This window comes from Schistocerca americana, chromosome 10 (genome assembly GCF_021461395.2).
Source record: "Schistocerca americana isolate TAMUIC-IGC-003095 chromosome 10, iqSchAmer2.1, whole genome shotgun sequence".
In the NCBI taxonomy this organism is placed as follows: Eukaryota; Metazoa; Arthropoda; class Insecta; order Orthoptera; family Acrididae; genus Schistocerca; species Schistocerca americana.
Window position 1 is genome coordinate 163,701,031 of NC_060128.1, and position 13,352 is coordinate 163,714,382.

At 48.2% G+C, this 13,352-nt stretch overlaps 1 protein-coding gene across 1 annotated transcript in view; it reads right to left on the reverse strand.

The window, feature by feature from the left end:
- Positions 1-13,352, reverse strand: part of LOC124552328 (UDP-glycosyltransferase UGT5-like) — a 90,398-nt gene that overhangs the window by 47,352 nt on the left and 29,694 nt on the right. Inside the window, exons 2-3 of the mRNA XM_047126599.1 lie at positions 8,724-8,958; positions 275-855 (exon numbers count right to left, since the gene is read on the reverse strand). Of these exons, the coding sequence (XP_046982555.1) occupies positions 275-855; positions 8,724-8,958 (816 nt within the window). The remainder of the gene's footprint in view (positions 1-274; positions 856-8,723; positions 8,959-13,352) is intronic.

A 13,352-nucleotide genomic window follows, 5' to 3' on the forward strand; every position in this document is an offset into this window, starting at 1 on the left:
GCTATTCACCTGTGTCCTTGGTGGCTCAGATGGAGAGTTCGTCTGCCATGTAAGCACGAGATCCCGGGTTCGTGTCCCGGTCGGGGCACACATTTTAAGCTGTCCTCATCGTGGTATATCAACAACACCTGTCAGCAGCTGAGGGTTTAAATTAATTATCATTTATTCTAGAGAAGCTGCACCGTCTTCAATGATATCTGTTCTTTCGAGAGCAGTTACTATCTTCATATATTCTGTTGCAGCTAAGTAATGTGTGTCGTGCATGATAACTTACCTCAGGAAGAGCCTTCGGCGTTTTTATGTGGAGACCTCCAACTTCCACCATGTTTGGCACAAGTGGTCTTGGACATCCGTGCGTGAAGTGGTAATTAATTAGTAACAGAGATACTTGTTTTTCGATCTCCGACAACTTCGGCAATTCCGTGTCATTCAGGTACATTCGTACAATCTCATCAAGCTTTGGCAGGTAATACAGTTGCCGAACTATACTTGGAATTATGCCAGCCAAGGTGTTCTGTACCCGTTCGAGGAAATTCATGCGTGTTGTAAGTTGAAGGAAGGCGTTGGGAACGTAAGAGTACGGGGTGGGGTTGCCCACCATGTCGGCTATCCAGTCGGTCCCTACGAAGGTGGACAGTGCCACCACGGGCGCTCCGAACCTGTGCGCAAACGCCAGCAGGCACTCGGCAGGGAAGGGCTCCAGTACGACGACGTCGAACTTCTTTCCAGATCTGTACAGATTCTGTACGTTTTCGTCCCCCAGAAACGAGTGGCACATTATGACGGCAACGTCAGAAAATAACTTCAGCGTTCCGACAAAATCAGACACCAACATTTCGAAGGTGTTGAAGTCACCTGCAAAAAACAGAAACCACGAGTCATTCCACGAGGAAACGATTCACTTTTAATCGCTTCATGCGATTTCAGCAAATGGTATCTCAGAAGATAGCACTGTATTAAATCTACACTGAAGCGCCAAAGGAACTGGTATAGGCACACGTATTCAGATACCAGAGATATGTAAACAGCCAGAATATGGCGCTGCGGTCGGCAACGAGATCTCCACGGCCTCGTACTCTTATGGATTTATCGACGGGATTCATGGTATCAGTTCCCTCCAGCACTACTTCAGATATTACTAGAGGCCATGCCATGTCGTGGCAAGTGTATCAGTGTCTTTGGCTCTTCAGTGTATAATCCCTGGAAGGTACGTCTCTGTATCTACACTCATGCATATAAATTAAGGATAATGTTGATACATGGTTTAACAACGCTCTGCTGGGCAGTTTGCGGGTTTAAATCACCTCGGGGTATGATCGTGTTGCGCATTTGACCTGCGGTCGTCGCACGGTGGCGCTGGCAGCAGTCCACATCTGCAGAGGGTGTTGGCGCATGTCAGAGTACAGTGCAGCGAGTAAGTATGAAGACGTTTTCAGACGTGCCAATGGTGACTGTCTATTGGAAATGGCTCAAAGAACACATATTGATAACGTTATGAAGGGTAGAATACTAGGGAAATTGGAGGCAGGTCAAACACAGCAGTCGTAGCACGGGCCCTCCGTGTGCCACAAAGTGTGATCTCAAGATTATGGCAACGATTCCAGCACACAGGAAACGTGTCCAGGCGCTACAGTACGGGAAGTTCAGAGCGTACAACACCACAAGAAGACCGATATCTCACCATCAGTGCCTGCAAACGGTCACGGAGTACTGCAGGTAGCCTTGCTCGGGACCTTACCGCAGCCACTGGAACAGTTGTCTCCAGACACACAGTCTACAGACGACTGAACAGACATTGTTTATTCGCCCGGAGACCTGCAAGGCGCATTCCACTGACGCCTGGTCACAGGAGAGCCCGTAAAGCCTGGTGTCAGGAACACAGTACATGGTCATTGGAACTGTGGTCCCAGGTTATGTTCACGGACGAGTTCAGGTATAGTCTGAAGAGTGATTCTCGCCACGTTTTCATCTGGGGTGAACCAGGAACTAGATACCAACCCGTTAATGTCCTTGAAAGTGACCTTTATGGAGGTCGTGGTTTGATGGTGTGGGGGTAGGATTATGATTGGTGTACGTACACCCCTGTATGTCTTTGACAGAGGAACTGTAACAGGTCAGATGTATCGGGACGTCATTTTGCACCAGTATGTTCGCCTTTTCAGGGGTGCAGTGGGGCCCACCTTCCTTGTGGTGGATGATAACGCACGGCCCCACCGACCTGCCATCGTGGAGGAGTACCTTGAAACAGAAGATATCAGGCGAATGGAGTGGCCTGCCTGTTCTCCAGACCTAAACCCCATCGAGCACGTCTGGGATGCTCTCGGTGGACGTATCGCTGCACTTCTTCAAACCCCTACGACACCTCAGGAGCACCGACAGGCACTGGCCCAAGAATGGTAGGCTATACCCCAGCAGCTGCTCGACCACCTGATCCAGAGTATGCCAACCCGTTATGCGGCCTGTGAACGTGTGCATGGTGATCATATCCCACATTGACGTCGGGATACATGCGCAGGAAACAGTGGCGTTTTGTAGCAGATGTGGTTCGAGACGGTTTTCTCAACTTACCACCAAAACCGTGGATTTACAGATCTGTGTCTCATATGTGTTCCCTATGTGCTGCCTATGCTTTTAGCACCAGTTTTGTGTATTGCCACATTGTATGGCACCATATTCTGCAATTATCCTTAATTTATGAGCATTAGTGTATTTTATTACTCATATATGACTTCTCTATTATCTTTTTGAATGTACAAATGTTTGTCATAGCATCGTATTCTCAACAGATACACAGCAAATGGATTCATCATGAATATCTCAATTTTGGCATACTTGTGTATTTATTTAATGAACAATTTACTATTTTGGCAGTAACTGTATTGATATGTTGGTTGCAAATGCTATTAAAAAACCTGTGGTAATTTATGAGTGGTCAATCGCATGTCTTAACGGACACCATGAATGGAAAGAGAACCAAAATACGCTTCTCTCAAGAAGGCATAAATTATTGTTTAAACAATACTTAAGGTCGATCTCTTGTCATTTATCGTGAGCACATTCGCACAAGAATGCTGGCCTGCTTATTTATGAACCAAGTATTACTTATATTTATTGTGAATGGTCTGCATGTAATCGAATGTTTTAAGATTTCTTTTTTAAAAAATTGTTGCAAAATATCAGCTTAGCCGCGCGGAGCGGCCGCGTGGTTAGAAGCGCCGTGCCACGGATTGCGCGGCCCTTCCCGCCGGAGGTTCGAGTCCTCCCTTGGCCATGGGTGTGTCTTTTGTTCTTAGCATAAGTTAGTTTAAGTAGTGTTTAAGTCTAGGGACCGATGACCTCAGCTGTTTGGTTCCTTAGGATTCACACACATTTGAACATTTTTTTTTATATATTAGCTTAGTCCGGGAAGTGGTCAACTTGAATCAGATCATGTTTGTAGAGCTCAAGGGCTATGTATTTTTGGGGTGGTGACCATCAGACGATGGAAAAGCAGACATAGCTGAAACACTATGGGAGTCGGGTTGGGATCGGGACTATTCTAACGAAAAGCTCAAGGCAACGAGTCTGGACACTTTACGTCGATTTCTCGACGGAGGCAGACCTGCCTGAGGTAACGTGCATGATTCGGCCGTGTAGGTAATTGACTCCGGGTGGTGCTGGCTGCTACCATACTTTAATTTCTGAGGGGAATTGATATTTCGAGAGATCTACATGTGTTCCAGAATAGGCCTCTAGCTTATTCCGCTTGATTCACGTAACTGAGGATAGACAGAGCACCAATTGCTACACTTCCCATTGTCTCTGTTAATTTGTGAGTCATCATGTGGAACTCGGAACTGTTTTGAGCTGGCGAATATTTCGTGTAGTGTGATTACGAAATGAACCTAGTTTTCGAGTATATTTGATTAATATTTAGTTTGCGGACAATACCACCATTCTCGTAACACTACCAACTTAACTTTACCGGGTTTGATAGGCGTATTTTCTGTCTGTATTTTAACTGAACACTGTAGGATAACTTCCCGTTTATCTGAGATGTCCTTTCTTGAATGAACATTATTCAACATAATTCTCTGTCGTAAAAATCAATTGCTGTCGTTACAATAGGTGCCTTGTTATTAAATTATTCATTCACCTTTTATTCGTATTTCTGTGTATTTTATTAACTCGCAATTCTAGCCAATGCATACACTGTTTGACTGCAGGATGACAGCTATAGGTTATTATTTGCAGCGAATTAGTTGTGCGGCATGAAAGAAGACGTACACAGCTGGACCCTTTGACTATATCGAGCTGTTCTTTTTAAAAAGAGCCGTGCACAGCCGAAGTACCTAAAATACGAGTAACCACATTTAAAGACGCAACCTGTTTTCTTGTATGGGATGCTGTTATGAAGAGAAATAATACTCAAACAGTAACTGTTAGGTACCGTGGCAATATGCACATAGTATAACCCTGGTGCCGCTGAATAGTCCTTGAGGGTGCTGCATTTTTTTCCGGCCGTGTCACTTTCAAGGGCACTGAGGCGCGCCTTCCTCTTGCAATCCATAATTTTCCCCTCATCTTAAAATCCCTCGTATCGACGAAACCAGAATCGTCAGGACACTGCAGACGCACCATACGACACACAAAATTTTATTGCGTGACGCTGCTCACGAAACTGAGACAAAATGCGCAACCAAATGTTCAAATGTGTGTGAAATCTTATGGGACTTAACTGCTAAGGTCATAAGTCCCTAAGCTTACACACTACTTAACCTAAATTATCCTAAGGACAAACACACACACACATGCCCGTGGGAGATCTCGAACCTCCGCCGGGACCAGCCGCACAGTCCATGACTGCAGTGCCTAAGACCGCTCGGCTAATCCCGCGCGGCTATGCGCAACCACTCCCATTCACTGCTACCAGAATGCAACCGAGAGAGTAGCGAGAAACGACACTGTGGCTATCTCTAGAGCCTAGCGTGTGGTCTATTCAGATGGCGATAGATGGCTTCCCTTCGCAGTGAATACGATTTAGAGAGTCATGTCTTTATCGAACATGTTTCGCACCAAGGGATTCAACAAAGAATATGAGCGAAACAATTCTGCTTGTCGCAAATTTTGTACGTTGGTAGGAGGGAGTTGCATGAACAATATACTAAAAATCTTGATCGGTGGGGTGGGGGTGGCGGGGTGATCGGAGAAAGGGGGTGGGGACGAGTGTGAGGGGGGGGGGGGGGAGCGTAGAGGTGGAGATGCGTATGAAAGTGTCAGCAGCTGGTGCTTTTGTGTCTATCATCGATGACTCTCGATAACAGAGCCACGGGTTCGAGTCCCATCCGGGTCAGGGAATTGCTTTTCTCGGGAATGGGTGTTTTTGTGTCCTTCGGGACGGGGTGAGAGTGTTATCCTTATTTAACTATCGTCAACGCAAGTCGCTGAGGTGGCTTCAGTTAAATAGATTCGCACTGGGGGTCCAAACCTCCATAAGGGGACAAGATATGTCTGGCGCTGTTGTTGGATCGGTTACTGCTGCTAAAATGGCAGGTTATCAAGATTTGTTTGAGTTTGAACGAGGTGGTATTGTCGGCGCACGAGCGATGGGACACAGCATCTCGAGGTAGCGATAAAGTGGCGACCATTTCACGAATGTACTGTGAATATCAGGAATCCGGTAAAACATCAAATCTCTGACATTACTGCGACCGGAAAAAAATCGTGCAAGAACGGGACCAACGACGACTAAAGAGAATCGTTCAGCATGACATAAATGCAACCCTTTCCACAAATTGCTGCAGGTTTTGCTCGGCCATCAACAAATGTTAACGTGCGAACCATTCAACGAAACATAATCGATATGGGCTTTCGGACTTGAAGGCCCACTCGCGTACACTTGATGACTGCACGACACAAAACTCTACGCCTCGCCTGGGCCAGTCAACACCGACATTGGACTGTTGATGACTGGAAACGCGTTGTCTGGTCGGACGAGTATAATTTCAAATTGTATCGAGCGGATGGGCGTGTACGAGTATGTAGACAACTTCATGAATCCATGGACGCTGCGTGTCAGCAGTATACTTTTCAAGCTGTAGAGGCCCTGTAATGGCGTCGGGCTTGTGCTGTTGGAGTGACATGGAGGCCCTGATACGTCTAAATACGACTCTGACATGTGACACGTACGTAAGCACCCAATCTGATCACCTGCATCCATTGATGTCGATTGTACATTCCGTCGGACTTGGGCAATTCCAGCAGGACAACGCGACACTCTACACGTCCAGAATTGCTATAGAGTGGCTTCTGAGTTTAAAAAATTCCTCTAACCACCAAACTCCCCAGACATCAACGTTTTGAGCACATCTGGGATGCCTTGCAACGTGCTGTTCGAATGAGATCTATACCCCCTCGTACTCGCACGGATTTATGGACAGCCCTGCTGGATTCCTGGTGTCAGTTCCCTCCAGCAATACTTCAGTCATTAGTGGAGCCCGTACCACGTCATGTTGCGCCTCTTCTGCGTGCTCGCGGGGGCCGTACACGATATTAGGCAGGTGTACCAGTGTCTTTGGCTCTTAAGTGTAATGGCTCTGATACGTTGCCCATGGCCTATTATACCATGTGCTACGATGTAGAATGAGCTACCGTGAGATGGCAGTGCGCGGAACGACAAACGCTTCCGATCTCGCAGAGCGAGTCACCCCCGTCGATTCGCCACGATCGGGTGCGCTAATGTTGGGCGCCTTTTCCACCGTGCGCTTCATCGGCACGTAGAGTACCAGTTCAAAGTCTGATGACGTGCCAGTACAGCAATTTCATGTGACCCACACCAAACACTTTCATTAGGTGTGATGACAGAACCGTTCACTCTTAAAAAAGCTCTCAAGGGGCTGTATGAGTCGTGGAGCCACATCTGGAAGCGCATTCTACGTTGTGTAACGGCTAAGCGACAAAAGTCATGGCATACCTCGTGTCGGACCTCCTTTCGCCTAGGGCAGTGCAGCAACTCTACGTGACATAGACTCAACAAGTAACTGGAAGTCACCTGTAGAAATATTGAGACATGTTGTTTCTGTAGCCGTCCACAGTTGCGAAAATCTTTCTGGTGCAGAATGTTGTGCACGAACTGACTTCCCGATGGTGTCCCATAGTTGCTCCAGGTAACTCGTCTCGGGCATTCTGGGTGACCAAATCATTTTCTCGAATTGTCCAGAATGTTCGCTAAGAAATATGGACCACTAATGTGGCGCATTGTCATCCACAACAATTCAATAGTTGTTTGGGAACATAAAGTCCACGTATCCAAGTAGCCGAACATAGCCGGAGGACTCACTCTATCCCATGTAAACACAGTCCACAACGTTCTTGAGCCACCACCAGCTTCCACAGTTTATTGTTGACAACTTGCGTCCATGGCTTCGTGGGCTCTGTACCACACTCGAACCCTACCATCAGCTCTTATCAACTGATGTTAAGACTCACTTGGCCAGACCACGATTTTCCAGTGGCCTAGATTCCAACCGATATGATTACAGGTCCAGGATAGGCGCTGCAGGCGATGCTGTGCTCTTAGCAGAGGCACTCACGCGGTCGTCTGCTGCAAAAGCCCGTTGTTGTCGTTGTTGTCTTCAGTCCAGAGACTGGTTTGATGCAGCTCTCCATGCTACTCTATCCTGTGCAAGCTGCTTCATCTCCCAGTACGTACTACAGCCTTCATCCTTCTGAATCTGTTTAGTGTATTCATCTCTTGGTCTCCCTCTACCATTTTTGCCCTCCACGATGCCCTCCAATACGAAATTGGTGATCCCTTGATGCCTCAGAACATTTCCTACCAACCGATCCCTTCTTCTAGTCAAGTTCTGCCACAAACTCCTCTTCTCCCCAGTTCTATTCAATTCCTCATTAGTTATGTGATCTACCTATCTGATCGTCAGCATTCTTTTGTAACACCACATTTCGAAAGCTTCTATTCTCTTCTTGTTCAAACTATTTATCGTCCACGTTTCGCATCCATACATGGCTACACTCCATACAAATACTTTCAGAAACGACTTCCTGACACTTAAATCTATACTCGATGTAAACAAATTTCTCTTCTTCAGAAACGCTTTCCTTGCCATTGCCAGTCTACATTTTATATCCTCTCTACTTCGACCATCATCAGTTATTTTGCTCCCCTAATAGCAAAACTCCTCCACTACTTTGTCTCATTTCGTAATCTAATTCCCTCAGCATCATCCGAGTTAACTCTACTACATTCCATTATCCCCGTTTTGCTTTTGTTGATGTTCATCTTATACCCTCCTCTCAAGACACTGTCCATTCCGTTCAACTGCTCTTCCCAGTCCTTTGCTGTTTCTGACAGAATTACAATGTCATCGGCTAACCTCAAGTTTTTATTTCTTCTCCATGGATTTTAATTCCTACTCCAAATTTTTCTTTTGTTTTCTTTACTGATTGCTCAGTATACAGATTGAATAACCTCGGGGATAGGGTACCACCCTGTCTCACTCCCTTCCCAATCACAGCTTCCGTTTCGTGCCCCTCGACTAGTAACTGCCATCTGGTTTCTGTACAAATTGTAAATAGCCTTTCACTCCCTGCCACCTTTCAATCCTGCGATTATGTCATGCAGTATTGCTGGTCCGTTAGCACTAACAACTTTACGCAAACGCCCTGGTCTAGAGTGTCGGAGACGCCAGCGTTCCACCAGCAGCGGCCGTAGAAGTGAAGCTTACCTGTGATTGGGTGTGGTATGAGTATCTCTGTCCAGTTGCCGTCCACCCGACTGGAGGGGAAGGTGGTGACGGCGGTGACGTGGTGGCCCCGCCGCTCCAGCGCCCTCAGGAAGGTCTCGGCCAGCCCCCACTGGCTGCGCCCTCCCGCCTGGAACAGCCCCAGCACCTGGGCCGCCTCCAGCTGAGTCGGCGCCGCCAGACACAGCAAGGTGCACAGCGACCACACGGCCACCATCTGCAAGTTCACACCAAAAGCTGGCTCGTTCTAGGACCGACCAACTCGACATACCGCTCATTTTCTCTCCTTGTCCAGCGATTTATCTCATCCTGCCAGTTGCACGATTCAACTTTTTTTCTTCGACCCTCAATGACGCTTTGTGGGCAAGTGCTGCAGTGTCTCCAGTACGCCCGTCTATCGCGGCACGTCGCACTTTTCAGTTTGAGCACGCCCAGCAGGTGAAGATGCCTAGAAAATAGTGTCTCACCAAGTATGAGGTACTGCTATGGTGTTTCGCCTGCCCACATCACGTAACTGCCATGCGTTTCATTTATCATGACAGTTCTCGGCTGTATACTGCAAAGGATATGAAGACGATCCTGCAGCGTTTCCTATGGGAAGTGTTTGATCACCCACCATACAGAACTGACTGGAATATCCCTGATTTTGATCTCATCGCACACATGAAACGCTGGCTACTAGGACAGCATTTTGGCACAGAGAGCGAGCCGGCCGAAGTGGCCGTGCGGTTAAAGGCGCTGCAGTCTGGAACCGCGAGACCGCTACGGTCGCAGGTTCGAATCCTGCCTCGGGCATGGATGTGTGTGATGTCCTTAGGTTAGTTAGGTTTAAGTAGTTCTAAGTTCTAGGGGACTAATGACCTCAGCAGTTGAATCCCGTAGTGCTCAGAGCCATTTGAGCCATTTTGAACAGAGAGCGAGCTGCAGACCAGCGTGCGGAATTGGTGGAAAGCGCAGGCGGATGCCTTCTACGTCGAGGACACTGGAAGGATGGTACCACACTACGACAAAAGTCTAAGCCGGAGCGACGACTATGTAGTGAACAAGTTGGAAGGTGCAATTAAATACTGCAAATAAAGTACTTTTTGATTTTCACTGTTTGCATTTCGCTACTAATCGGAAATATTTTTACAAAAAGAAGAAAGTCCTCATATACTCACTGTTCCCACCCAGGAAGATGGCGAAACAACTTAGATCCATCTTAATGTACACGAGATGGATAAAATTGTCGAGGGTTTTTTGGTCGCTTGTTGACATATTGCTTGTTGACTCCTGTCGCAGGCTCTTCGTCCAAGGTTTATTTGACGTTTCATCCGGCGTTTCGCCAATATACACTCCTGGAAATTGAAATAAGAACACCGTGAATTCATTGTCCCAGGAAGGGGAAACTTTATTGACACATTCCTGGGGTCAGATACATCACATGATCACACTGACAGAACCACAGGCACATAGACACAGGCAACAGAGCATGCACAATGTCGGCACTAGTACAGTGTATATCCACCTTTCGCAGCAATGCAGGCTGCTATTCTCCCATGGAGACGATCGTAGAGATGCTGGATGTAGTCCTGTGGAACGGCTTGCCATGCCATTTCCACCTGGCGCCTCAGTTGGACCAGCGTTCGTGCTGGACGTGCAGACCGCGTGAGACGACGCTTCATCCAGTCCCTAACATGCTCAATGGGGGACAGATCCGGAGATCTTGTTGGCCAGGGTAGTTGACTTACACCTTCTAGAGCACGTTGGGTGGCACGGGATACATGCGGACGTGCATTGTCCTGTTGGAACAGCAAGTTCCCTTGCCGGTCTAGGAATGGTAGAACGATGGGTTCGATGACGGTTTGGATGTACCGTGCACTATTCAGTGTCCCCTCGACGATCACCAGTGGTGTACGGCCAGTGTAGGAGATCGCTCCCCTCACCATGATGCCGGGTGTTGGCCCTGTGTGCCTCGGTCGTATGCAGTCCTGATTGTGGCGCTCACCTGCACGGCGCCAAACACGCATACGACTATCATTGGCACCAAGGCAGAAGCGACTCTCATCGCTGAAGACGACACGTCTCCATTCGTCCCTCCATTCACGCCTGTCGCGACACCACTGGAGGCGGGCTGCACGATGTTGGGGCGTGAGCGGAAGACGGCCTAACGGTGTGCGGGACCGTAGCCCAGCTTCATGGAGACGGTTGCGAATGGTCCTCGCCGATACCCCAGGAGCAACAGTGTCCCTAATTTGCTGGGAAGTGGCGGTGCGGTCCCCTACGGCACTGCGTAGGATCCTACGGTCTTGGCGTGCATCCGTGCGTCGCTGCGGTCCGGTCCCAGGTCGACGGGCACGTGCACCTTCCGCCGACCACTGGCGACAACATCGATGTACTGTGGAGTCCTCACGCCCCACGTGTTGAGCAATTCGGCGGTACGTCCACCCGGCCTCCCGCATGCCCACTATACGCCCTCGCTCAAAGTCCGTCAACTGCACATACGGTTCACGTCCACGCTGTCGCGGCATATTACTAGTGTTAATGACTGCGATGGAGCTCCGTATGCCACGGCAAACTGGCTGACGCTGACGGCGGCGGTGCACAAATGCTGCGCAGCTAGCGCCATTCGACGGCCAACACCACGGTTCCTGGTGTGTCCGCTGTGCCGTGCGTGTGATCATTGCTTGTACAGCCCTCTCGCAGTGTCCGGAGCAAGTATGGTGGGTCTGACATACCGCTGTCAATGTGTTCTTTTTTCCATTTCCAGGAGTGTAAGTGGCTAGCATTGTCCAGGCTACATCCTCCAATCCTGGTGGCAAAATGGAATCGAGCTCGCAGCTGGACGCGAGATGCATCGCCTGAAAGGTGTTCTGAGGAGCAATGGATACTCCACTAGTTGCGTGAGAAATGTCAGCGAAATGTCACGCCGGTGATACGGGCTTTCTGTCACACATCCCCAGTATGACGGTCAGAATCTGTCGCATATTGCGCAAACACGGCGTAAAGACTTTACACAAACAGACAAAGAAGACCTAAGAATGTCTAAAATCGACAAAGGACAAAAGAGACCCACTTGCAATATCGGGAACATACCGCATACTCTGTACATGTGACAAAGTCTGTGTGAGATTGATTCAGTACTGTATTTAATGGCTATGGGTTACATTGTTACTCTACCGCATACCAATCGTCGGGAAGAAATATTATCAAAAACCAGTTACAAATCGCCGGCCGGTGTGGCCGAGCGGTTCTAGGCGCTTCAGTCTGGAACCGCTCGACCGCTACGGTCGCACCGAGCGAGGTGGCGCAGTGGTTAGCACACTCTCATCGGGGGGACGACGGTTAAATCCCGTCTACGGCCATCCTGATTAAGGTTTTCCGTGATTTCCCTAAATCGCTTCAGGCAAATGCCGGGATGGTTCCTTTGAAAGGGCACGGCCGATTTCCTACCCCATCCTTCCCTCACCCGAGCTGGCGCTCCTTCTCTAATGACCTCGTTGTCGACGGGACGTTAAACACTAATCTCCTCCTTCGCTACGGTCGCAAGTTCGAATCCTGCCTCGGGCATGTATTTGTGTGATGTCCTTAGGTTAGTTAGGTTTAAGTAGTTATAAGCTCTAGGGGACTGATGACGTCAGATGTTAAGTTCCATAGTGCTCAGAGCCATTTGTACCAGTTACAAATCAAACATCTTGAAACAGAAGATTTGGGCAAACAACAATTATTTCCATTTTGAAACCAGGGAAAATTGTTAAGTCATTAAAGAAACTTAGTTCATTTGCAGATACCACGTGTTTCGTGGTACAGAGACCTGATTCAAGGTACAAGACGGTGCACCACGGACGAAGTGTGGCTTAACCGCCTCTAAGATACGTTATTAGTTCTAAAATTTTACTCACCACAAATCTGTTACTAAAGAATTGGTTCAAATGGCTCTGAGCACTATGAATTGGTCATCAGTCCCCTAGAACTTAGAACTACTTAAACCTAAGGACATCACACACATCCATGCCCCAGGCAGGATTCGAACCTGCGACCGTAGCGTTCGCGCGGTTTCTGACTGTAGCGCCTAGAACCGCTCGGCCTACTAAAGAATTAACGATATCTTCAAAACAGTTACAATATGTATTGAGAAGACAAAAGTCGACGGCCGCTGTGGCCGAGCGGTTCTAGGCGCTTCAGTCCGGAACCGCGCTGCTGCTTCGGTCACAGGTTCGAATCCTGCCTCGGGCACGGATGTGTGTGATGTCCTTAAGGTTAGTTAGGTTTAAGTAGTTCTGAGTCTAGGGGTCTGATGACCTCAGATGTTAAGTCCCATAGTGCTTAGAGGCATTTGAACCATTTTTTAAAACAAAAGTCATCGCATACCTAATAATGTAGTGTCGGACCTCCTTTTACCCGGCGTTGTGCAGCAACTCCACGTGGCATGGACTCAAACGAGTCGTTGGAAGTCCCCAGCAGAAACACTGAGCCATGCTGCCTCTGTGGCAGTCCACGCTTACGAAAGTTTTGCTGGTGCCTGATTTTTTCGGCGAACTGACCTCTCGTTTATGTCCCATAAATGTTAGATGGGATTCACTTCGGCCGACCAGGGTGGTCAAATCATTTGTTTGAATTGTCCAGGATTCT